Here is a 27742-nt window from a genome sequence, read left to right on the forward strand (position 1 = left end):
ATCACAAATGGAAATATATCAGCTTTTGAAAATTGAAGTAAAAAAAGTAAGTCCTCAAATGGAAAAAAAAGAACATGTTTAAATATAGTATGAGTGTGTCTAAGCTGGATCCAAATGTCATTAGTGTCTTCAAATGAAAAGAATTGTTAAAAGATAGAATTTTCCCGTCTTGTATCACAATATCTGACTACCTACAGAATAGGAAAATAATAAGACTAAAACTTAGGAAAGCTGAATTTTAGTCTTAATAACATTCCATTTGTAGGCCAACCTTTTAAAAATATATCCATATGTTAAATGTAAAATGACATTCAAAATTATAATGAAATCTTCAAGTGAGATGTAAATTGATAATATACAACAAAGAGTTCTTGGTAAAAAATACTTCATCTTTAGAAATGAGAAGAATAACATGTGCAAATTTTCCCCACCTCTTAAAGATTGATGAATTAACAATTATAAAGATTTTATACCCTGGGAGAAAGCTAATAATGCAACAAAAACAGACAGAGGGAGTATGGTACTTTTTTCATTTAAATCATTTTAGTGAAAAAGAAAGGTTATTGAATTCACAATGTTAAATAAATAACTTGAAAATCAAGTTGGTCTTTCAGGGTATAATGTTTTGCCCCAGATTTTAGTGAAATATATAAGGTTGAATACAAATTAATATATTCATTTGACAATCCTTAAAAATTATACTTGATATTACATATCTTCAGTTTTTACTGAAACAATTTTCAAAAAATTACTTTTTGTTAACCAAGACTAACCCAAAATAAGAAAGTAATTATAACAAAGGAAGGAAGGTAGGAAAGGGGGTGGGGGAGAGAAAATCTCTCTCGAGGTATTTCAGAAATAATCCTAGAATAATGAGATTTAAAGTCAAATATGGAAAAGTCATTTACTAGGAACTAACTGAAAACTATCTCTAGGTTACAGTGATATACCATCTGGAAAAGACACTGCCTAAGGGCAGCTTTTCGTATTTTATTCACCACCCCTCATCCCATTTTCTTTATTTTTAAATCAGAATTTTCCTGTCCAAGTATACCAGATTTCAATCTTTCAAAAACATTGCAAAGGCCCTGACCCAGAAGTTACTTATCCCCTCTGGATCATAGGACCAACTTCTTCTACAATAAAAAACTTTTGATAGGTTGAACTGTTCCCTATTTGAAATCTTGAAGAAATAAAACAATAATAGCCAGATCCTGACTATCCAGAAATAGATTTACACTTTGCATTACTCAGGCATGTTCTGGCAACTCTTCCTACTACAGAAAGAAGCACTACCTGCTCTGAGCTCTGTCTGTGGGTTTCAGGGCAGTGGTCGGCATCGGTGCACTATTCCATTCATTTACATAATTCTAAAACAATGACATTGTAAAATTCACTCGTATATTCATTCAACAAATTATTACTGAACACTTACTAAGTGATGGCACCAAGAGAAAGATTTAGTAGTCTTACTCTCAAGACATTTACAGCTTAATTTCATACTCATGTGAAAATGCGCCATCAATAAAAGGAAGGTAGAACAGAAAGAAAAATGAATACTTGAAATAAAAACCTTATGAGTTCCAGTTAAGGAAGATCATTTAGCATCACTTCTTTCTGTATTTTTTCTTAGACCTCAAGCTATTACTGCATGTCTGACCCATAGACTAAATTTCTAGCTAACTTTCTGAGAAATAATAATATTATCACAAGATATTACTATTACGATTTAGAGCTAACATCAAATCTTCCAACATCCCATCAGTACAAGTCCCTAGATATATTATTATTAATAACAACCTCACTTTCCCTCTCATGGGCCACACTTAACTTTTAGACTCAGATGGTACTGGGTCTCTTTAACCTAAAGAAATAGTTCAACAATAGTAAACACACACACACACACACACACACACACACACACACACACACACATAGATCATAATATTTGCAGAGAAAACTTAGAAAATCAGTTAATTATATTAGTTGTGTTAAAGCAATGTAATTATCATCAAACCATTAAAATTATGACAATATATAAAATATAGAAAAAAATATATGCTTGATTATTTCAATAATACACTCATTTAGTATCTGTGACATGTCCAGAATTACACTAGACATTTTGGGTTAAAGGATAAATATCACACAGTCAGGACCTTCAAAGAGCTCATAGCTCAGTAGTGTATATCTACTGAGAGGCCTAGAGAAGTAGATAGCAAATAGTCACAGAGCAAACTCCAGGCACTACAGGTGGCAGTCCCTTGCAAGCTCATAAAGCTCAGGTCCAAAGCCAAGCACATGACAACCCATACAGAGCCAAGTTAGAGCCAGGAAAATTAACTTAAGCACAGAAAGACTGAAAGCAGCCCAAGAAAAGAGCGGAATGTTTCTAGATGACTGGGAATAGGACTCTGTTCTGTCACGCACCAAGCACAGACTGGCTGGCCTGAAACTGCTGAATAGTGTCACCAGAACCGTGGGAGATGGGGGTCAGCTACAGTGACATTTTGACCTTGGACTGTTACATCACTGATCTCCTGTCAGGCTTTTGGTTCCTTTTGCTTCAGGACAGTAGTAAGACTGAAGAGTCAGGGGGACTGAGAAAGGAGATGGACAAGTAAACTGAATATTTTAAATCAATGTAGAAGCACTAATAGAGGGATGTGAAAGATGTAATGGGAGCAGCAAAGAGGAAGTGCTTAACCGTGCCTGTAGGGATGGGGGCAGCACTTAGAGTGTCACAGGGAAAGATGGGGAAAGTTTACAGAAAAGCAGTGACATTTGTGCTGAAGCTTGAAAGATAAAAAGGAATTTTCAGCATTACAGGAAAAAAAAAAACATCATTAAGAAGGCAGAGAAGCATAAAAGAACGTGTGTGGCCCCAAGTAGTAGAATGGTGAAATCACTAGGCTTAGAACGGATGTGGGAGGTGATGAGGGATGCAGCAGGAAAGGTCACCATGCGTCAGATTCTAGAGAGCCTTGTACACCTTGCTATGGAATTTTGGTTTTTATCCTAGGTAAGTAATAGGGAGCCATTTTTGGATTTTAGGGATGTGAAATGATAAGATTTGCCTTTTAGGAGTATCATATTTGCAATAGTGTAAAAAATAAATTGGAGGTGATATAGACCTAATGCAAGATGACCTGTCAGTATATAGATGGTGTAGGGACAAGGGCAGGCTGCCCCAAATGTACCATTTTGTCATGTGGACTATTTTGAGCTGAAAGCAATCAAGACCCTGCAATACAAAATTAAATTTGATTCTTTCCTGTCAATCTATTTCCTGTCAATCTGATTTTTAGACCAATGAGAAGAACTTAGAAGGGCAGAGGAAAAGTTTTCCTCCCAACAGTGGTTCTAATCCATACTAGAAATGATAAGGGCTAAATTACATTGGGGTAGCGAAGATAGCAAGAAGTAAATACATAGAATCAATAGTAGTGGTTGACTTAATCAAGGTTGAGCACAGGCCTGGAAAAGAGGCAAGGATAACTCCAGATACTCAACTTGTGCAACCAGGTGGATAAAGATACCATTAAATAAACTGGAAGCTTTGGGAAATTATTCACGAACAAAGACTAGATGAAAAGAAAGTGTTGGGTTAAGATGGTAGGATCATTTGTTTCCCAAAACTTTTCCAATGTTTTATTATATGTACAGATATTTGGTGCTACATCTAGGTTTAAACGTAAGCTCTGCAAACTTCTAGTTCATAACAAAGTAAAGTATTTAACCTCTACGAATTTAGTCTCAGCCAATGTTTATTTATAATTCATCTTTCAAAGAAGAGTTAAAATAGTTTTTGAACATTCGTGGATGTTTTATTGCCCTTGTCTAGCTTGGATTAACACATAGTCTACAGGCACACACCTGATCATCTACATTTGCTCTCTTACAACACTAAACTATTTTCTACCTTTATCTTGTATCTACCTACCACTTCAGCATTTTATTAAAAATAATAATAATAAAGAGAGAAATGTGGTATCCACATATAAATCAAGTATAAAAATCAAATGAATGTTCATATTTGAACTGACTGTTTATAGTTCATAATGCATGATCAAAACCAAAAGCCTCTGTGATGACTGCCCTTGTAATGTTCACCATGTAACTTATTCACTATGTAAGAATTTGTTCTCCATGTAAGAACTTGTTCATTATGCTTCAGAAGATTGGAGACTGACGAAAATTAGGCTTGGGGTGGATTAATGATTGTGCATTGAGCATTGACCCCCCTATACAGAATTTTATTGTGGTTAACAACCATTTGATCAATAAATATGAGAGATGCCCTCACCAAAAAAAAAAAAAAAAGTACACACTTCCAATTGTAAAATAAATAAGTAACCAGGATGTAATGTATAGCATAAGGAATATAGTCAAAATATTGTAACAACTTGGTATGGTGATAGCTGGTACCTAGAATTATCATGTATATAAATGTTAAATCACTGTGTTGTACACCTGAAACTAATGTAATACTGTGTGTCAACTACCCTTCAATAAAAAAAATTAAAAAAATAGTTTATGAAAATACATACAATTCAACAAAACAAAGTATCTAAAGAGAGCCAATGAGAGGAAGAAAGAATAAGGATATGAGAAAATGAATCAACAAGCAAACTACTTAGGATCCTATAGTCTTGGACAAAAAGTGGGCTCAGACTCAGTTCTGAGCTTCCTAGCTGTCCTTTCACAGTGGGAAACCCAGTGAGTTCCATGACTCACTTTACCCATTGTTAGCTAGTGACATTTCAGAGAAACATTTCCCTCAGGTATTCATAATACAGATACTTCATAACACAGTGATCAGCACAAGACATAACATCTTTGAACGCAATACAATATCAAGTTTCTCAGTGTTACAATACAAGTCAGTGTTACAACAACTAAGCACAAATCAGCAGAAGCACTTCTGTGGGAACCAAAATAGCACAAGCTGGGTAAAGAACTATCTCAGGGTCTGGCTGATTCCACGAAAAAGCTTTAGCATATCTAAATAAATGGAAAGACTAGATGTTCATTCAGGTAAATCCTCATTAACAGCCTTCCCATAAAGTTACTCAAGGACACCATCAAATCAACTTCCCACCCCCAATGGTCTTGGTTACTGAAACACTGCTCTGACAGTGGCAGTTCTCAAGATTCTTCTGCTTTAATACATATAAAACTCCACCTTAAAAAGTAAAGAAAAGAAAAGGAAAAACTCAGTCTTCAGAAATACAAGATGCAGCATAAAACCACCTGAAATAAAATAGGACCAAGTAAGAAAAGATCGTCTAGACTCATGAAAATTCTAAATATTCAAAAGATATTGCCATCCTTTAATATAATCCAATTAATTAGCTTTAAAAATGCCCATTATATTCCTCAAAGACTTGTTTTAGCAAGTTATTTCTGACTAACATACTTTTCTATCATTTAATACTACCAAAATTTTGAAAAGTTTGTTTCCTAAATGGGCTAAATAGGTTCTATGCCTCTCTTGACCCGTGTAAATTTATGTATACTCAATTTGTTTACTGTACATGATATCTGAGGTACTGATTCAGAATCAAGTAGTGAGAATTTACAGAGGTTACACCATAAAAAGTCTTGATTTTAGAATAAGGCATATGAAGCATATGTCCTTCTGTCTTTGTGTTCTTTCTATAGATTACTAAATAAAAGTTTGTGTGGAAAGTGTGATACTTACTCAATGCAGAGTTTCCATAAAGTTTCACAAAGTATACATTTTAATATGAGACTTTCTGAGTGGTTAAAAAGGGTGAAGGGAAGGGTGGATTCCAACACTCTCTAACTTTATAACTTTAAGTCTATCATACCTCCTATAGCTAAGATAACCCTGGACACATTTATTAATGACCAAAGATTTTTTAAACAACATAATGATCATTCCTTAGTCACAGATAATCTTTCACTACAGTAAAGGTGTTAAATAAGCAGAAATGATGTCACTTCCATGGGAAAAAAATGCAGTGTCATTCTTGTGCACATAAAACAAGTGTGAATGAAAGGCTGAAAACAGTGAATAAGAAGAAAAAAGAACTTAATTCAAAGTGAAAGATATTTTTAACACTAGAATTTGTGAAGTATGACTCTACACTAAAGAGGTTTCACAGGTTTATTTTTTATTTTATGATTTTTGATGTTTTAAAACTAATACATACAAAATCATAGGCCAACCTTAAAATAACTTGAATTTTTTGTAAGGCAAACTTGGAATGATACTAAATTTTTTTAAAATTTTAATGCCAATTTTCAAATCTTATTTTTTCTCTGGATTTGAACACTGAAACACAATCCAATGGGCTACAAAACTTACACAAAGAAATTGTCCTTCAAGTGCTTGCATAAATTTTAAATTGCTTCTTATAAAACTAGATTTTGAATTTTTGATCTTAATCAGGAAAATTCTCACTCTACCAGCACTTAGGACCAGTCTTGACTTCGGTCAGTCTTCCGTACCTGAGGGCTATTAAAAGTACAGCTCTCCTCTACTGTCCCAATGGCCAAAAGAAGCCACAGAAAAGATGGCTGCGAGGCTACCCATCCTTTTGAGGTAGGGCAGGAACATGGGACAAGCATCATGATTAATTTTTCCTGCCTATGATGAAAAATGCCAAGATATAAATAGTAGAGTAAGAACAGGAGGGACTCCATCTTAAGGCTAATATTCCATTCCATTTTAAAAACGAGCAAGTTAGGATAGAGGATGGCGGCGTGAGTAGAGCAGTGGAAATCTCCTCCCAAAAACACATAGAGCTATGAAAATATAACAAAGAAAAATCTTCCTAAAATAGAGACCACAGGACACAGGACAACATCCAGACCACATCCACACCTGCAAGAACACAGCGCCTTGCGAAGGGGGAAAGATACAAGCCCCGGCCCGGCGGGACCCGAGCGCCCCTCCCCCCGGCTCCCGGTGGGTGGAGAGAAACCGGAGCGGTTTTTTTTTTTTTTTTTTGGCGAGCGCTTTTTGGAAGCCTTAGAGGGATGGGCCCCCGTTGCTGGGGAGGCAGGGTGGCGGGACCAGTGAGCAGGTGCCTGGGAACGGCGCCGGAGGACAAAGAATATCCCGCGTTTCTTCCTGCGGGACCGGCGGGCGGGTGCCTGAGACCGGTGCCTGAGGATGGAGGAGGTCGTGCGTTTTTCCCCTTTTTTTTTTTTTTTCTCTTTTTGGCGAGCGCTTTTTGGAAGCCTTGAAGGGATGGGGACCCCAGTGCTAGGGAGGCAGGGTAGTGGGACTGGTGAGCGGGTGCCTGGGACCGGCACCTGAGGACAAAGAATATCCTGTGTTTTTCCCTGTGGGACCGGTGGGTGGGTGCCTGAGACCGGCACCTGAGGACGGAAGAAATCGTGTGTTTTTCCCCTTTTTTTTCTCTCTTTTTGGCGAGTCCTTTTTGGAAGCCTTGAAGGGACAGGGACCCCGGAGCTAGGGAGGCAGGGCGGCGGGACTGGTGAGCGGGTGCCTGGGACCAGTGCCTGAGGACAAAGAATATCGAGCGTTCCTTCCCTGCGGGACCGGTGGGTGGGTGCTTTTTGGAAGCCTTGAAAGGACAGGGACCCTGGTGCTAGGGAGACAGGGCAGCAGGACCAGTGAGCGGGTGCCTGGGACCGGCACCTGAGGACAAAAAAAAAAAAAAAATCGCTTGTTTTTTCCTTTTTTTTTTTTTTATTTCTTTCTGTTCCCTCTCTCATTGTTGCTGTTGTTGTTTTGGTTTGGAGAGTGCTTTTTGGAAGTCTTAAAGGGGCAGGACAGGTCACTTAGACCAGAGGCAGGGAATCTGGGGATCTCTGGGCACTCTAACCCCCTGGGCAGCAGGGAGCACAGAGGCCCCTTACCGAGATAAATAGCCTCCTGGCCGCTCCCCCTCCAACGGGGCTCCACCATTTTGGAGGAACAGCCCCAGCCAGGCCAAGCCCACAGCAACAGCGGAGATAAACCCCAAAGCAACTGGGCAGGAAGCAGAAGCCCTGTCTGCGCACAGCTGCCCAGCACAAGCCACTAGAGGTCGCTATTCTCCCAGGAAAAGGCTACAAACCAACAAGAAGGGAAGCTCTTCCAGCGGTCACTTGTACCAGCTCTGCAAACTATCTCTATCACCATGAAAAGGCAAAACTACAGGCAGACAAAGATCACAGAGACAACACCTGAGAAGGAGACAGACCTAACTAGTCCTCCTGAAAAAGAATTCAAAATAAAAATCATGAACATGCTGACAGAGATGCAGAGAAAAATGCAAGAGCAATGGGATGAGATGCAGAGAAAAATGCAAGAGCAGTGGGATGAGATGCAGAGAAAAATGCAAGAGCAGTGGGATGAAGTCCGGAAGGAGATCACAGATGTCAGGAAAGAGATCACAGAAGTGAAACAATCCCTGGAAGGATTTATAAGCAGAATGGATAAGATGCAAGAGGCCATTGAAGGAATAGAAGCCAGAGAACAGGAACGTATAGAAGCTGACATAGAGAGAGATAAAAGGATCTCCAGGAATGAAACAACACTAAGAGAAATATGTGACCAATACAAAAGGAATAACATTTGTATTATAGGGATACCAGAAGAGGAAGAAAGAGGAAAAGGGATAGAAAGTGTCTTTGAAGAAATAATTGCTGAAAACTTCCCCAAACTGGGGGAGGAAATAATCGAACAGACCATGGAATTACACAGAACCCCCAACAGAAAGGATCCAAGGAGGACAACACCAAGACACATAGTAATTAAAATGGCAAGGATCAAGGACAAGGAAAGAGTTTTAAAGGCAGCTAGAGAGAAAAAGGTCACCTATAAAGGAAAACCCATCAGGCTAACATCAGACTTCTCGACAGAAACCCTACAGGCCAGAAGAGAATGGCATGATATACTTAATGCAATGAAACAGAAGGGCCTTGAACCAAGGATACTGTATCCAGCACGAATATCATTTAAATATGATGGTGGGATCAAACAATTCCCAGACAAGCAAAAGCTGAGGGAATTTGCTTCCCACAAACCACCTCTACAGGGCATCCTACAGGGACTGCTCTAGATGGGAGCACCCCTAAAAAGAGCACAGAAGAAAACACACAACATATGAAGAATGGAGGAGGAGGAATAAGAAGGGAGAGAAGAAAAGAATCTCCAGACAGTGTATATAACAGCTCAATAAGCGAGCTAAGTCAGGCAGTAAGATACTAAAGAAGCTAACCTTGAACCTTTGGTAACCACGAATCTAAAGCCTGAAATGGCAATAAGTACATATCTCTCAATAGTCACCCTAAATGTAAATGGACTTAATGCACCAATCAAAAGACATAGAGTAATAGAATGGATAAAAAAGCAAGACCCATCTATATGCTGCTTACAAGAAACTCACCTTAAACCCAAAGATAAGCATAGACTAAAAGTCAAGGGATGGAAAAACATATTTCAGGCAAACAACAGTGAGAAGAAAGCAGGGGTTGCAGTACTAATATCAGACAAAATAGACTTCAAAACAAAGAAAGTAACAAGAGATAAAGAAGGACACTACATAATGATAAAGGGCTCAGTCCAACAAGAGGATATAACCATTCTAAATATATATGCACCCAATACAGAAGCACCAGCATATGTGAAACAAATACTAACAGAACTAAAGAGGAAAATAGACTGCAATGCATTCATTGTAGGAGACTTCAACACACCACTCACCCCAAAGGATAGATCCACCGGGCAGAAAATAAGTAAAGACACACAGGCACTGAACAACACACTAGAACAGATGGACCTAATAGACATCTATAGAACTCTACATCCAAAAGCAACAGGATATACATTCTTCTCAAGTGCACATGGAACATTCTCCAGAATAGACCACATACTAGCTCACAAAAAGAGCCTCAGTAAATTCCAAAATATTGAAATTCTACACCAATTTTTCAGACCACAAAGGTATGAAAGTAGAAATAAATTCTACAAAGAAAACAAAAAGGCTCACAAACACATGGAGGCTTAACAACATGCTACTAAATAATCAATGGATCAATGAACAAATCAAAATAGAGATCAAGGAATATATAGAAACAAATGACAACAACAACACTAAGCCCCAACTTCTGTGGGATGCAGCGAAAGCAGTCTTAAAAGGAAAGTACATAGCAATCCAGGCACACTTGAAGAAGGAAGAACAATCCCAAATGAATAGTCTAACATCACAATTATTAAAACTGGAAAAAGAAGAACAAATGAGGCCTAAAGTCAGCAGAAGGAGGGACATAATAAAGATCAGAGAAGAAATAAACAAAATTGAGAAGAATAAAACAATAGCAAAAATCAACGAAACCAAGAGCTGGTTCTTTGAGAAAATAAACAAAATAGATAAGTCTCTAGCCCAACTTATTAAGAGAAAAAGAGAGTCAACACAAATCAACATAATCAGAAATGAGAATGGAAAAATCACGACAGACTCCACAGAAATACAAAGAATTATTAAAGACTACTATGAAAACCTATATGCCAACAAGCTGGAAAACCTAGAAGAAATGGACAACTTCCTAGAAAAATACAACCTCCCAAGACTGACCAAGGAAGAAACACAAAAGTTAAACAAACCAATTACGAGCAAAGAAATTGAAACAGTAATCAAAAAATTACCCAAGAACAAAACCCCGGGGCCGGACGGATTTACCTCGGAATTTTATCAGACACACAGAGAAGACCTAATACCCATTCTCCTTAAAGTGTTCCACAAAATAGAAGAAGAGGGAATACTCCCAAACTCATTCTATGAAGCCAACATCACCCTAATACCAAAACCAGGAAAAGACGCCACCAAAAAAGAAAATTACAGACCAATATCCCTGATGAATGTAGATGCAAAAATACTCAATAAAATATTAGCAAACAGAATTCAACAGTATATCAAAAGGATCATACACCATGACCAAGTGGGGTTCATCCCAGGGATGCAAGGATGGTACAACATTCGAAAATCCATCAACATCATCCACCGCATCAACAAAAAGAAAGACAAAAACCACATGATCATCTCCATAGATGCTGAAAAAGCATTTGACAAAATTCAACATCCATTCATGATAAAAACTCTCAGCAAAATGGGAATAGAGGGCAAGTACCTCAACATAATAAAGGCCATATATGATAAACCCACAGCCAGCATTATACTGAACAGCGAGAAGCTGAAAGCATTTCCACTGAGATCGGGAACCAGACAGGGATGCCCACTCTCCCCACTGTTATTTAACATAGTACTGGAGGTCCTAGCCATGGCAATCAGACAAAACAAAGAAATACAAGGAATCCAGATTGGTAAAGAAGAAGTTAAACTGTCACTATTTGCAGATGATATGATACTGTACATAAAAAACCCTAAAGAATCCACTCCAAAACTGCTAGAACTGATATCGGAATACAGCAAAGTTGCAGGATACAAAATTAACACACAGAAATCTGTGTCTTTCTTATACACTAAGAATGAACCAATAGAAAGAGAAATCAGGAAAACAATTCCATTCACCATTGCATCAAAAAGAATAAAATACCTAGGAATAAACCTAACCAAAGAAGTGAAAGACTTATACTCTGAAAACTACAAGTCACTCTTAAGAGAAATTAAAGGGGACACTAATAAATGGAAACTCATCCCATGCTCATGGCTAGGAAGAATTAATATCGTCAAAATGGCCATCCTGCCCAAAGCAATATACAGATTTGATGCAATCCCTCTCAAATTACCAGCAACATTCTTCAATGAATTGGAACAAATAATTCAAAAATTCATATGGAAACACCAAAGACCCCGAATAGCCAAAGCAATCCTGAAAAAGAAGAATAAAGTAGGGGGGATCTCACTCCCCAACTTCAAGCTCTACTACAAAGCCTCACTGGCACAAGAACAGAGCCACAGACCAGTGGAACAGATTAGAGACCCAAGAAATTAACCCAAACATATATGGTCAATTAATATTTGATAAAGGAGCCATGGACATACAATGGCAAAATGACAGTCTCTTCAACAGATGGTGCTGGCAAAACTGGACAGCTACATGTAGGAGAATGAAACTGGATCATTGTCTAACCCCATATACAAAGGTAAACTCAAAATGGATCAAAGACCTGAATGTAAGTCATGAAACCATTACACTCTTGGAAAAAAACATAGGCAAAAACCTCTTAGACATAAACAAGAGTGATCTCTTCTTGAACATATCTCCCCGGGCAGGGAAAGCAACAGCAAAAATGAGCAAGTGGGACTACATTAAGCTGAAAAGCTTCTGTACAGCGAAGGACACCATCAATAGAACAAAAAGGAACCCTACAGTATGGGAGAATATATTTGAAAATGACAGATCCGATAAAGGCTTGACGTCCAGAATATATAAAGAGCTCACATGCCTCAACAAACAAAAAACAAATAACCCAATTAAAAAATGGGCGGAGGAACTGAACAGACAGTTCTCCAAAAAAGAAATACAGATGGCCAAGAGACACATGAGAGGATGCTCCACATCGCTAATTATCAGAGAAATGCAAATTAAAGCTACAATGAGGTGTCACCTCACACCAGTAAGGGTGGCTGCCATCCAAAAGACAAACAACAACAAATGTTGGCGAGGCTGTGGAGAAAGGGGAGCCCTCCTACACTGCTGGTGGGAATGTAAATTAGTTCAGCCATTGTGGGAAGCAGTATGGAGGTGCATCAAAATGCTCAGAACAGCCCTACCATTTGACCCAGGAATTCCACTCCTAGGAATTTACCCTAAGAACGCAGCAGTCGAGTTTGAGAAGGACAGATGCACTCCTATGTTTATCGCAGCACTATTTACAATAGCCAAGAATTGGAAGCAACCTAAATGTCCATCGGTAGATGAATGGATAAAGAAGATGTGATACATATACACAATGGAATACTACTCAGCCATAAGAAGTGGAAAAATCCAACCATTTGCAGCAACATGGATGGAGCTGGAGAGTATTATGCTCAGTGAAATAAGCCAAGCGGAGAAAGAGAAATACCAAATGATTTCACTCATCTGAGGAGTATAGGAACAAAGGAAAAACTGAAGGAACAAAACAGCAGCAGAATTACAGAACCCAGGAATGTACTAGCAGGTACCAAAGGGAAGGGAACTGGGGAGGATGGGTGGGCAGGGAGGGATAGGGGGGGGAGGAAGGAGGGGAGTATTAAGATTAGCATGCATGGGGGGGAGGGAGCAAGGGGAGGGTGGGCTGCACAACACAGAGAGGACAAGTAGTGACTCTACAACATTTTGCTAAGCTGATGGACAGTAACCGTAATGTGGTTGTTAGGGGGGACCTGATATAGGGGAGAGCATAGTAAACATAGTATTCTTCATGTAAGTGTAGATTAAAAATTTAAAAAAAAAAAAAAAAAGAAAGAAAGAAAGAAAAGGGGGATTACTCCATAACAGGATAAAACTATTGGTAAATCAAAGATCAACGCATGCTTTAAATATCCTTAATGTTGATCACTTAAAGGGTGTCAGATGATCAGCTATGGAGGTACTCTTTTCTGATAATATTCCTTTCTCTTAATTTAAAAAACAAAAAAAAGCAGTTACTGTGTGCTGACCTCCAATAAGTTCTGCACAGTGGTATAGAGGGCATGTCAAAGTGTGGGCAAAGGGTCTGTTTGTTTCTATGCAGAAGATCAAGGCCTAGCTTGGATACCCAGAAAATGAACTAAGATACGATATGAGGAGGAGCTTCCGGCATCAGCACTCTCTGGAGGACTTGTGCCGGGGGATGATCATCAAAAAGCCTCCACAGGGATCCGGACGATGCTGCGTTTGGGGCTGCATCCAGCCCACCGTCTCCTGGACTTGCCATAGGAATGAGGAGGGAGATGTCTAGGCTGGCATGTGCATACAGTGAGACAACGAATTTGACCGGATCTGTACTGTTGGAACTCAACCAGGAGTTGGGAGGGGTGCAAGTTGTAGCACTCCAAAATCTCATGACTATAGACTATCTATGGTTAAAAGAACATATGGGATGTGAACCGATCCCAGAAATGGGCTGCTTTAATTTGTCTGATGGTTCAAGTACAGTTGGACAATATCCATCATATCATAGATAAATTTTCACAAATGCCTAGGGTGCCTAAATGGTTTTCTTGGCTTCACTGGAGATGGATGGTAATTATAGATTTGCTTTGTTTATGTCACCATATTCCTATTATGTTAAATGTGTGTGCAAATTAGTTAGTAGTTTAAAACCTATACATACTTAAGGTACTATACAAGAAGATATGTCAAAGAAATAATCAATCCTCCCATGTTTTCTTCCATATGCTACATCTATAGCTTTTCTTCTTCCTTCCTAATTACAACCCTTAAATAGAATTCGTGCCTCATATCGAATTTACCGAGTATCATAATTCCTCCAGGTGGTAAAGATACCTCGAGACAAGTGCTGGGCATAGAAGCCACAGGGCATAAATCTGCAAAGAAGTAAAAAGCTAACCTTTGCAAACAATATGGCTTCTCTCTCACTTACCAACTTTACATTTCCCTGTATGGCCCCGGAAGATGACTGGTTAGCCTGAGACAGGTAAGATTCCTCAAGGGAGGAACAACCTAAGACAGGCACAGTTGCAGGGGGGCCATCAGGTGAGAATTTGGGGATCAACAGAGGTGAGGCTCAGAACCTCACCCCCCCTGCTTTGAGAGAAATCTTCTGCATCCGTGGATGTCTTGCTGCCCTTGTCTAGCCTGGATTAATACTTGGTCCATAGGCACACACCTGATCATCTGATCATCTACATTTGCCTTCTTACAGCACTAAACTATGTTTTCTACCTTTATCTTGCATCTACCTACCACTTCAGGATTTTATTAAAAATAAAAATAATAATAATAATAGGAGAAATGTGGGATCAACATATAAATCAAGTACAAAAATCAAACGAATATTCATATTTGCCCTGATTGTTTATAGGTCATATTGCATGATCAAAACTGAAAGTTTCTGTGATGACTGCCCTTGTACTGTTCACCATGTAAGAATTTATTCACTATGTAAGAATTCGTTCACCATGTAAGAACTTGTTCATTATGCTTCAGAAGATTGGAGACTGACGAGAATTAGGCTTGAGATGGATTAATGATTGTACATTGAGCGTTGACCCCCCTATACTGAATTTTATTGTTGTTAACAACCATTTGATCAATAAATATGAGAGATGCCCTCTCAAAAAAAAAAAAAATATTTCCACATAGAGTTTTTCAAGAAGAAAGCATGTTTCACATGATTCAATATGCATAATGATGGTTTTATACTGAACTGGAATAAACTAAATATTGATACATTCATCTCTAAAAAAAAAAAAACAAAATAAAAATGAGCAAGTTAGAAGGTAAGATTCCTAACATATTTTATGGGGATTAGCCAACAACTGACCCTATTTAAGGCAGGCCAAGCAGTCCTAAAAGTTATGTTCCCAGTGCTTTGGAGTAATCACTCTCTTGGATAAGGACAGGATCAATTAATTCCTGTGTTAAGTTTGTCTTACAGAATATCTAGAGGACTGACTATGGATAGAGGCATAATGTCTCTCACTGGAGATAGACATCATGAGATCACATGTCAAGCCTATGGCCCCCACCCCCCACCCTTTGCCCCATTCTTGAAATCCTTAAAAGACAGAATGCTAAACCTTTAAGCACACCTCCTCTCTGAGGCTGCCCTCACTCTCCTTTCTGAAAGTGTGTACTTTGCCTTAAATAAAGACTTCTTGCTGCTCAACTTACTGCATTTTGTCTCTGCACTCTTCCAAGCCTCTTGGGAGGTTAATAAAAGACCCATTTTCCCAGTAGTAAGTATCTTTATTACTTCACTATTTCATTCAGTTTTCTAAACTTAAGCATGTCTTCTCTCTCTCTGTTCTACTTCAGGGAAGAGCTACTAAGACCTCTGATGTGGGCTTGAAACTTCCTGTCACCCAGGTGACCTGGACAGGACTGCAGCTGTGCAATCATGCTCTTTAGTAGCCTGCCTGAAAATCTCCTTTCATTGTTTGGGAAGTTTTCAGAACATAATCTAACTCCATGCAGTGCTCTGCAGCTCCCTCAAATCCTGAGGTGGTAGGGGCTTAGTTCCCACTCTGTGAAGATTCAAGTAGATACTGGATGCCTCCAGATGACCCTGGCTTCAAGAGCTGGTGAGGGATCTGCCCTATGCCAAGCAGAAATTCAGTGAACTTCCCTTTCCTCCCTCTGCTCTTCCTTGCTCTCTGCTGCCTGCATGGCTGCTGCCATTAGTTGCTACCCTTGCTTTAATTAATTCCTTCCTTACCTACATTCTTCTGACCTGTTCAAGAATTCTTTCTCATTCAGGTCAAGATCCCTCCCCCATCAGGTTGAGGTTTCACCTAGTGCGCAGGGAGAGACCTCCCCACACACAGCTGCCTGACTTCACTTTTACACTGAAGAGCTATAGAGCCAGAGCTTAACAAATCATCCCATCCTTGACCCTTTCACAAAATTGTTAAGACAGATGCAGAACAGGAATCAGCAACATGAAATTTTGGTTCCTCAATTGACTTTGGTATTTTTTTTTCCATGACTTTATTGTGCCCCTAATATCATGGACCCTATTGGGAAACTACTTGAGTTTATAAAAACTTTTACACAAATAGGAACCAACAGAAGGAAGGGGAAGGTGGGGGTGAAGAGAAAACAAGGTAAAAAAGAAAAATCTTGTTTGAATCTGAACCATTTGTTAAAAAACTGAGCCTCATGTAAACATAGAACAACAGCATGGGCAAGGCAGACTCTTCTCAGATTTCTTTTTCAGAAGTAGCTTCCTAGCTTCTCTCTGGCAGAATGGAAAAATGATGGGGCTAGCCCAGAATTTCTCAAGTTTAGCAATACTGACTATTCAAACTAGATACCTCTTTGTGGTGGGGGGCTGTCCTAGGCAATACAGAATGTTAGCAGCACCCCTGGTCCTACCCGCTTAATGCCAACAGTAACACCCAAATGATGACACTACAAAATTGCCCTCTAAAGACAGCAAAACTGGCACTTACTGAGAACCACCTCTAGCCGCTACACAAATTGTTTTTTTAATTTTCTTTAGTTTCTTCTGAGCTTTCTAGCTGAGAATAGACTGCTTAAGAGTCAGCAACATGATGACTGGTAAACTTTTCTCTCCTGGAAACATTTTCCTATTGTGGCATACATTTCCCGTATGCCTATTGTGGCATAATTTATTAACTATTTTGTCTGAAAGTCCATTTCTATACCTCTTTGAATACTATATTTAATATTTTTAAAGATAATTTATTTAAAGAAATAAAATAAAGATAAAAAGAAACACCCTTATAACTAAGTGATGTAGTCATTTTATGCTAATTCTTCCTTACCTTCCCAGGAAACTGTCATAAAAAGCAGCCAAAATTTAAAATAATGTGTAAGAGGTTAAGACCACCTCAAAAAGCAAAGAGTAGCAAACAAGAAGGAACAGAATCTGCTGTTATTTCTCCCATCCTAAAAAAACACACTATTTTCTCTACCCCCTCTTCCACTTCCAGACACAGCACCATTTCTTTGCTCCCTTTGCAACAAAACCCCTCAAAAGAGTTGACTATGCTGTCCCTAATTCTTCTCCTCCCATTCTCTTTTAACCTACTGCATTCAGACCATCATTGCCGCCACTACACTTAAACTGCCCTGGTCAAAGTATGTAGTGACCTTCACAGTAATAAATCCAGCAGCCATTTCCCAGACCTCAGCTTGCTTCACCCTTCAGCAGCATTTGACACAGTTGATTATCCTTCTCCTTGACGCATTTTCACCTTTGGTTCCAGGACCCCACACTCTCTTGATTTACCCCTTACCAGTTGCACTTTCTCGTTTTCCTACTGGTTTCTTTCTCTTCTCCTCTTCCTCTTAATAATGTAGTAATCCTGGGCTCAGATATTATCTCAACTGCACTCACTTCCCAGTGAGTCATCCAGTCTATGGGTCTTAAATACCCATGTGCTGATGACTTCCAAATTCATATCATCAGCCCAGGCCTCTCCTCCAGACTCCAGATTCATATATCCAACTTCCTACTTGTCATCTCCATTTAAATATCAAATAAGTATTTCAAACCCAACTGTGTCAAAAAGTGAACTCCCAATCCTTCCCCTTAAACTTGCCCCATCTACAATCTTCCAATACCAGTTGATGGCAACTCCATCCCATTTGGTGCTCAGGCCAAACACTGCGAAGTCATCCCTGACACCTCTCTCTCTCATTTTCATGCCATGTTAGTTCAGGAAACCATATCAGCTTCACCTTCAAAATATATTCAGTATCCTTCCATTTCTCATGTCCCAGTACTATGGTACCATCCTAACAGATGCCACTGTCATCGCTCAACTGAAATACTGCAAAAGTCTCCTTACTGTTCTTCCAGCTTCTCTCCTTGCCCCTAAAAGGATATTTTCAACACAACAGCCACAAAAATTCTTTTAAAATATAAGTTGTATCATATTACTCTTATGTTCAAAGCCTGCAATGGTGCCCTGTTTCACTCAGGATTAGCCAATGTCCTTAAAATGTTCTAAAGGGCCAGACATGATCAAGCCTTCCATTATCTTTTGACCTCCTTTCCTATTTCTTTTCTCCTTACTAATTCCACTCAATCTCCTTTATGTCTATCAAACATGCCAGGTATATACTCCCACCCTAGGGTCTTTGCACAGATTTTTCTCTCTTACTAGAAGGTTCTTCCCTTTCTATGAATAACCACTTCAACTCCTTCAGTATTACCTTTTCAGTTAGGTCTAGCCTAACCATCTGATGAATATTACAGCTCACTCACTCCCATCATCCCATCACCAGTGCTCCAAATCCCCCTTACCTGATTTTTTTTCTTTTTCTCATGGCACTTTTTAATTTTCAATATCAATAAGTTATTTAGTATATTTATTATTCATTGACCTCACAAAGGCCCATTTTGTTCTCTAACTCCCTTAGACTACTGCCTAGCATAAAATAAGCACTCAATATTTTTCAAACGAATGAGTGAATGAGTAAGCAAAATAAGGTGGGCTATTAGCCCACCATTAAGTAGAAGGGATAGCTGTCTTCTCCTTTTTTTCTTTATTCTCCTTCTCAGTCTCCTGGTATATACATCAAAGCACTGGTTTAGCTGGGAGGGGGAAGAGAGTCTTTGGCAGCAAAGGGTAGATAAGTATAGTTGGGTTGGATTTTATTGGAAGACTTTAGGTTTTATGGGATTATGTTTTGTCTTTGCAGTTTTGGGGCCTGTGAAGTCTTAGACTGTTGGGGGACTTGAGGACTTCTATATCTTCTTTATCACTCTGATTTTTAGTTCAATGGAGCTTCTAGTTGGAAGGTACCTTCTAAACTAAGTGAATCAAAGGGGCCAGAAATGAAGACCAATAAAGTGGAGGAAACAGGCAGCTAAAAGGAATTGAAGATAAATACAAAAAGAGAACTGCAAGTTTTCAGCCCAATTCACTAAAGTAGGAAAGAGGCCTAAAATTCAAGGCCAATGCTGAGACTAATAATGAAGACTGTGAGTTAGTGTTCCTTTTATTCTCAGGAGTCTGGAAGTGGCAGTTAGGACACCAGGGAAACACTAGAGTAACTGTATACATAAGCAAATTAATCCCATTTTAGTGAAAGGTTTAAAAAATATTATTTTTCACACATACAATGTCTCCACTAATATCTACACACCAATGGAAGGGTCCCTATCGCCCAAGACAAATATAACAAAATAACGAACCACAGGTGTTTTTTTTAAATTATCTAATACTGTGTAATAAATTATCCCAAAATTTAGTGGCTTAAGATAACAATAACTATTATCTCATAATTTCTCCAATAAAGGAATCCATAGGCAGTTTTATTGGGCAGTTCTGAGTTAGTGTTTCTCATGAAGTTCAGTTGGATATTAGTTAAGGCTACAGACAACTTAAGGCTTAAATGGGCTGGAAGATCTGTTTCCAAGGCAGACCATTCACATGTCTGGCAAACATGGTCCTTCTCCACAGGATTGTTTGGCAGCCGGTTTTCCCAAAAATAAATAATATAAGAGCAGAGGATACCCAAAAGCAAGATGGGGGCCTCAATGCCTTTATGTACAACAGAGCCTCCTACTGTACCCTACTGGTCACATAGGTTAGCCCAGATTCAGGGTGGAGGGGAGTAGGCAAGGGCATGAATACCAGAAGGCAAAGGACATTGAGACCGTCTTGAAGGCTGGATATCACAGCCGTCAAATGGCTTACCCCATGCATGGCAAAATATCTCCATCCCCCTGAGTTGACTCAGATGCATCTTTTCCTGCTCATACCACTTGAGAGAACGAGAATGTTTGTTCACCTTGTTGTTGTACCTCCCATCTCTGGAGAGCCCTAAACCTCTATACAATGTCACCTTAAGATCTGTGAGCAAGCAGTTAGTCTGCTTTCTGTGAAGACATGTTTTCTAATTTTAAAAGTGGATCACAAACAAAATTGTGACACTTCTGAGAAAAGTGTAAGAAGATATATCATCCTCTTGATCAGTGGGGAAAAAAAATTGATGATCTACCTTTTTCCATGTTAGACTTGATAAACCCTGAGGAAAGTGAAATGATATTAAAATACTGGATGTAGACAAGGAAAAAGAGTCACAGTGCTTGATTATGCCCCGTCCTCAAGAAAGCATGTAATATCTTTGTATCTCAATTTCCTCATATGTAAAATGCAGATAATATTCACATGTATTAAGAGTGAGGTCTGAATGTAAGTTGGGAGATAAACTCTATTTTATATATATCAATATTACTTATATATATAATATATATATAAACTTATATAGAGTATGTCTTAATGCATAGTCAATCCAACCAAACTCAAAATGATAGATAAATTCAAATTATACATATATATGAAATATAAATAAGAATCATAATATATATTTTGGCTTATATAGAACATGTATTTAAGAATAATAAACTCGACATAGACTATTCATATCTGGCAGCATCACTCACCTCTTACTGTATCATTCCTCCAAAAGCTCTATAAACACTGAGGCTTCCTTCCTCCTCTAACACACTGCAACTCTCAATACTATGAAGAAAAGCTGATGTCATAAAGACACTGTGTTACATCATCACTAAGAGCCAGGTCCATTCTTAGTTACCTAATCCCTGAGGTATTATCAGCCTTGCTGGTCTCAGAAGAGAGACTTATAATATAAAGAAAGAGGAAGAAGGGACTAAACAAAGTTCTGAAGCTACAAAAATGCTTAGTGTCTTCATTATTAATCTTCATCAAAGAAGTAGACAGCTTGGAAGAAGGGAGAAGGCAGTGGGGAGTTTTAAAGTAATTATTACTTGTATCTTCCCTAAATATCATGGCATCTTCTAGTCACAAATGCTTTGGAGACAGAAAATCAGCCAACAGACCCCATTTCCCCTGCAACATCTCCACAGTAAAATCAGAGACCAAAGAGCATAATTTCTCTGCTAACTGGCTGTCAAGCAGCCACCTTCAACAAATGTCAGGTTTTATCATGGATTCTTTCATGCTATTTTCATCTGTGAGATCTATAATCCATAAGAACCACTTAGTAATTATTAAGTAAAATCAAAGATATCTTTCCAAAGCCTATATGCTTTTATTGTTATAAATGCTTCCAAAGATCAGCCAAAAACATAAAGCTACCCTGATCTGAATTTCCTTTTTGCTTGAATTAGAGTGCTTCTCTTGGAAACCTCTCACATGAGGATTCTGCTTCTTTTGCCAACATCACAAATTGGCTGATGTTGTCGTAAAGGTTTTCCATGTCTCCTTTCCCAGCATCACTCTTCTTTCATGGAGACCTTTCCATTACCTAGGAGCCCCTCGTGCTGCCTTCCACATTCTGCCAACTGCACAGTCATGTTCCAGACTCTTTATAATCCTGCCTTCTAACATTATAATATGCTTTTCCTAAGACTTACCTGCTTTAAGAGGATTGCTAGATGGATGACTAACCTGATAAGCTTTGTTAAAATGTTGACTTAGTCCTCATTCTCTTTAGAATTGTTTTTTAAGCAGAGATTCCTAGAAATGCTATCAACATCTCAGCCCAAAACATTGTATTTTGGTGAATAATAAGAGGGGATATATGAGTATTATTAGACCTTTTGGAACTTGAAGTCCATTGGGTAGCTTTACTTGGCCAAGGGAACTGAGGTAGGAAAACTATTCTCCCTGATATCATCCTCAAGGACAGGAACATAACCCTGAACATTAAATGAGCATTCAATTGGTTTCCCACTTAACTTAAAATAAAATCTCCATTCCTGATTAGGGTCAAAATGATCTGGCCTCTCCCTACCTTCCTCTGTATACTACACTCCAGGCACACTGGCCTTCCTTCTGCACTTGAACTTGCCAAGCTGCAACCTCATTCCTACCTTAAGGCCTGTAGTGCTATGTTATCATTCTTGGTATGCAAATTACTCTTCATCATTTGGTTCCCAGCTTAAATGTCATGTCATCAGGTATTCTAAAGTAAGCCCACAACCACAACCATCCTATTTTTCTTCATGGTATTCATCACTGTGAAATGTTTTCATTCATGCATTTGTGTAACTGCTCTTTCCCGGTCTCTCCTAATGTACTCTTGTCTCTCATTTTCATCACTGCATAACTAGTGCTTTGCACAGAACCTGCTACATATTCAGTGTTCCGTAAATATATGCTGAATGAATGTATGAATAGATGAATCCAAGCATAACTTAACCTTTAAACTTAAGTAATTGAATAGGAATTTCTTGTAATAATGTTGAAAAAGCAGGGTGGGGTGTGTGTGTATGTTCATATCACTGTAACTAACATGTTTATAAGACTTTTGTTGATCATGGATTACAGCATTTTTCCACTAAAAATTTATAAATGCTGCACTGATAAATATTCCATTTGCGTTTTTGAAAAGCTGTGCATTTGATGAGATGTCACAAATGAATGCTACTATCCGTTTATAAATACTGCCAATTCATCTTATTCTTCTGTTGAGTTAAGGAACTGCATTTCCCTTCTGCCAACTCTTCTAGATATGTAGCATCTATTGCTAGGACTTCAGAAGCCAATGAGCAACTTGCCTGTCACATGCTCCGGCGAATGATCTCTCCCCACATGCAGTGTAGCTAAGCAGAGAAGCAGTAAGAAGATAACCAACACAGCATGGAATATTGCTAAACCTGTAGTTTATTATCCAGCAAAGTTCACCCCAGCAACCTCCCCCAACCCCCAAAAAAGAAAAAAGAGCTTAGCAATTTAGCAATTTGGTTTTCTACCAGGTATTCCCTGCTTAGTCGGTTGTAGCTTAAAAGCAGATGTCTGAGAACAGTTCAGCAAGCCTGCAGTCAGATGTTTTTATAGAGCTCTCCTCTTAAAAGGCAAAATTGAGGCACGTCAATGGATTACAACTTCCTGGGTTTGCTTGTGTTATCTATAAGATATCACCACTAATCCTGCTATACTGAAACATCACAAATTTTTTTAATGTATCTTTCATTCTAAGAAACATTAAACTTGTTAACAGTAATAAACTCAATATTAGAGAGAAAAAAACACACAGTAAGAGCAACTTCAAGAAAAACATGTAGTATGAGAAAACCTTATTTTTAAAGAACTACATACAATGAAATTTCTTGAGACCAGAGACCACATATTCTAGGAAAACTTGATCATGAATTTTTCCAGAGGAACAGTTAACACTTTAGTGACAAAACTCTATTAACCTCTATTCTTCAATTATTTCACTATAAAATTAAATTTAAGGAAATATACACAATCCTATCTTGGCATCCATAACAAAAACTTCTTGGCGTTTTTTTGGGTGGAGTAAAAAGGATGTGTCTTTTCCATCAAATCATATATTAGTTCTTTTCTCGTTAATTTGATCTTGTTTGCATCTTTTTGTGCTGCTGACAAGATAAATTTCAAGGATAAGATTGTCTCCAACAAGCATGTACTGTAAAACTGTAAAATTTTTTCCACTCTTCATGGACCATTTACAATCTGCAAGGTTTGGGGTGGGTATGAAATGTACTCTTGTCAACAGATAGCCACATCAGCAGTGCTGAAAAACAATCCCTCTGTTTTGCTCATGGTGCCATATTGTTCTATAAAAAAGGAGCAAACCATAAGTGCAGCTAATGCACCTTGTCAATCTGGGTTTAGACTAATTCTTTGATATTATGGTAAGGAAACTGTTGATGAATATATTTTTCATTCTTTGCTTAATGGTTTACCACTATAAATATGTACTAATTCACTAGGAGGGGGAAAAAGGGGTTTAAGGCCTCTTCTGTAAGAGGCTGTAATATTTTACAAGAGCTGTAATACTTTTAAGGAACTACACTATAAAAGAATAGTTATGCATATATTACAGGTTCAAATAGAAGATGCTGGGTGTTTTGTAGTAACGTCTTCCAAAAGATTAAGGATCATGGTTTTTACACCCCTCCCAATAAGTGATTTGAGTACTCAGGAGCAATTAAAAAGCAAGCTGAAGCACCAAGATAAGTTGTGTCCCCCTGATGACCTCTAGAGTGGAGCTAAGCTCCTACAAGCAAGACTTGGGGAGAAAAAGCAAGAAGCTCGCCAAATCAGAGCGCTCTGCTGTAAATCAAGCCAATATATTCAATAACACGCCCCTTCCCATCTCAAAGTCGTGGTCCTATTTTATATAACACTACGACGCAGTAAGTCTCCGCCTCCCCGGGCCTCAGGCCCATTGGGGGGAAACCCAACTTCAAACACCGCCCCTTCCACCAAGCTCAGGTCCCCCCAACCCCACTCTCCAACCTCCCACAGCTGTCCTCCCAGCGCATGCTGCCGAGCCGACTTCCACGTCTCCGCAGCGCTGCAGACACCTCTCGGCCACTGCCCCAGCGAAAGCAGGGGCAAACTGCGACCTCTACGAGTCAGCGCTGCAGGTGGCCAGAGGCCGGTGCGCCTGTTTCCCGCACCCCTTGCTCCGCGAGACCTCCCCAGCGGGACGCCAGCCAGGAGACTCCCGGATCCAGTCCTGGACCACAACAGGGTGCCTCATGTTACCCCAGCAACAAGCTCTTCCTTGTCCTCCCAGCCACCACTTCTCCTTCCCTGAACTTTGTAACTTAGGAAGCCCTGGTACCAAAGGAGCAACAGGGGAGACAGCTCGACAGAGTCACTGCCCGCCTGGGCAGGTCGGGAAGGGACAGATAGCCTGCAGACATAGTCAGTCCCCATCATTATCGGAGAAAAGCATGGCCAAACATCTCCTATCTCCTCCTGAGGATGGGGGTTGGGAAAGTGGATGCAGAACTTGTCACTCTAGAGATGAAGGGATGGAGGGAGGGGGGAGATTGGGAGGAGTGAATAGAAGAGACCACGACTAATTTCGAGAAGGATGAGACACTAGGAGCCAAGAGTCGCTTCTCTCCCCGCTGCCCTGAGGTAGGCAAGGGTGCAACAGATACCCAAGCTCACAGAGTAGGAAAGGGGTAGGATGAGAGAGTCTCCAGGTTTCGCCAGGTTATAAAAAGGGGACAAACTCCTGGCAGAGTGTCCCCTGAGGCAAACGCAGGTGCAGCAATCCTGAGGTCCCCTCACCGCCTGGAGAAGGCAAACTCTTCCTGGGCAAGCAGCCTTCCACCTGGCGGAGCCTAAACGTAAACAGGCCGGTCCGAGGGGCGGCCCGGATGGGAGGGAGGGGACGAGGTGGGAAAGGAGCGGAACTCACCCTTGCTGCTGGGGGGCTTTCTCTTCTGAGCCATCTTCTGCCCCCTCCCCTCCCCGAGGTCCCCACGCGCTTCCTGCCGCTGCCCCGGGCTCCGCGGTGGCGTCCAGGCGAGCTTTCGCCGCGGCTCTCAGCTCAGCGAGCTCTTTGTTGCTGTGATGGCATCTGCGAGGCGGCGGCGGCGGCGGCGGCCCGGCTGCGCGCTCGGCTCGGCTCGGCTCGGCTGGGGCTGGCGTCGCCGCCCCTCCGCTCTCCGCTCTCCGCTCTCCGCCGCGCTGAGCCGCGAGCCTCGCGCTCGCGCTGCTGTGGCCACTGTGGCTGCCGCGGCGGCTGTGGTGCTGCTGTGCAGCTCCTGCTGCTGGAGGGGGCAGCGCCGGGTCCCCGGAGCGCCCTCCCCGCGCTGACCTCCCGCTTCCCACCCCCTCCCTCCCCACTCTCCCACCCTGGTGTCCCGTCTGAGCCGCAGCTACAGTCCAACCAGAGACGGCGCCGTCATCCTGCAGCCGCCGCTAGGGAAGGCGGCGGCGGCGGGGGGCTGCCGGGTGAAGCGGGGAGCGCGCGGCTGTCTGGGGCCGGGAAGTACAAAGCCAGGCAGCCCGGCTCTGGTGGAGCCCGCATTCTGCCCGCCTGCCTGCCTCCGGGCCTCCGAGGCCCCCCTCCTAGGCGGCAGGACGCGTTGCGAGACGTGGGGTGGGCCCGGGAAAGGCACCCGTCTCCATAGGCCAACAACTCTGGCCAACTGCAAGAGAATGGACACTGGCACTGGAGACCCGGCCCTGCCGCCGTCCTCCCCAGAAAGCCTCCTCCGGAGCACCGAGCCCGAGTTCCAAACGGGCCATGAGCCCCGGGGTAGAAGGGGAGAGCAGATGCCTCGGCGCCTCCTGAACCGAGAAGGTAAAGGGAAAAGTGAAGGCTGGTGGAGAGGAGAGACATTCTAGAGGCAGCCTACCGCCAGGCACTTGGAAGAACGACCTAGCTCAGGCCCTAAACCTCTTAATAGTGAGGACTCTGGACACTTCTCTGGGGCTATAGGAAAAGGGGAAAGAAAGCCCACGCTCTCGCAGGTTACAGGAATCGGGAGGGGGAGGAGGGATTTCTTGGCCTCCAGTAGAAACTTTGTTCCAGCGTTCTTTTTCGCTCTGACTGGGGCCTTGGGGCGTTTTTATTTTCCTGGAGGAACTGTCCTCCTCTCGCGTGCTGATGATCGGAGGACACAATCTCACCAGTGTCCCAGGATCAAAGGGCATGCAAAAGTTCAAGACACTTCTGAGACTGTGAAAGCAGTAACCGAGCTTTAAAAGAATGGCCGAAGGGGTAGGGTGGGAAGGGGATTACCTGTGGCGGAAGGATGCAAAATCTTTTTTTCTTGTCCCTTAAACCCACTTTCTAATTCATTGAGACCTTACTAACACTTCTTTCCTCCTCCTACATTCCTAACCTAATCTGTTTTTCTAAACATGCAGTAATTGAATTCATACCACTAACCAGAAATTGCCTCATCATTAATGTGGGGCAGCAGAAAAAACACTAGAGTCCAAACCCCTGGCTTTGAGTTCTGACCCTGCAACTTCATAGCTCTGAAAAAGTACACAAGTCATATGTCCTCCCTTCTTCTGTTTTCTGGTTTGTAAAACATCATCTCAAAGACTACTCCCAGCTCTAATAAATGTCCTAAAATTTCTTAATCAGAAAGTCATCACGTTACTTTTTGCACTCTTTCTGAATTTAACAGTACATAATGCATTGTATTGAAGTAAGTAATCTGAAGAACGTGTGAAATACCCAGTTCCTCTTACAACAAAGGTGTGCATCAAAAGTCAAACACAAATAGCAAAGCTTATTTTTACTTGCAAAATAGGCCCCTTCTCAGACTTAAGACCAGACTTGAGACTCAATCCAAATTTTCTTCTTCCCAAAGGCTATCTCTGACTTATTTCAAAGGGAACTCAAAAATTTAGTTGACAAACTACATCTATTTTTTGCACATGGATATGAT

At 40.5% G+C, this 27742-nt stretch overlaps 1 protein-coding gene across 3 annotated transcripts in view; it reads right to left on the reverse strand.

Annotated features, from left to right (window-relative positions):
* SLC44A5 (solute carrier family 44 member 5) overlaps nucleotides 1-26171 on the reverse strand; it is a 359314-nt gene extending 333143 nt beyond the window's left edge. The window contains exon 1 of one of the 3 annotated variants that reach the window (XM_073234136.1): nucleotides 25750-26171. In XM_073234136.1, the coding sequence (XP_073090237.1) occupies nucleotides 25750-25783 (34 nt within the window). In that variant the 5' untranslated portion in view covers nucleotides 25784-26171. Of the gene's footprint in view, nucleotides 1-21019; nucleotides 22099-25749 lie in introns of those variants that run through there. The other 2 variants (XM_073234137.1, XM_037024393.2) reach the window with 2 other exon arrangements.
* Between the last annotated feature and the right edge of the window lie 1571 nt (nucleotides 26172-27742).

The sequence above is a fragment of the Manis javanica genome, chromosome 4 (assembly GCF_040802235.1).
Source record: "Manis javanica isolate MJ-LG chromosome 4, MJ_LKY, whole genome shotgun sequence".
In the NCBI taxonomy this organism is placed as follows: Eukaryota; Metazoa; Chordata; class Mammalia; order Pholidota; family Manidae; genus Manis; species Manis javanica.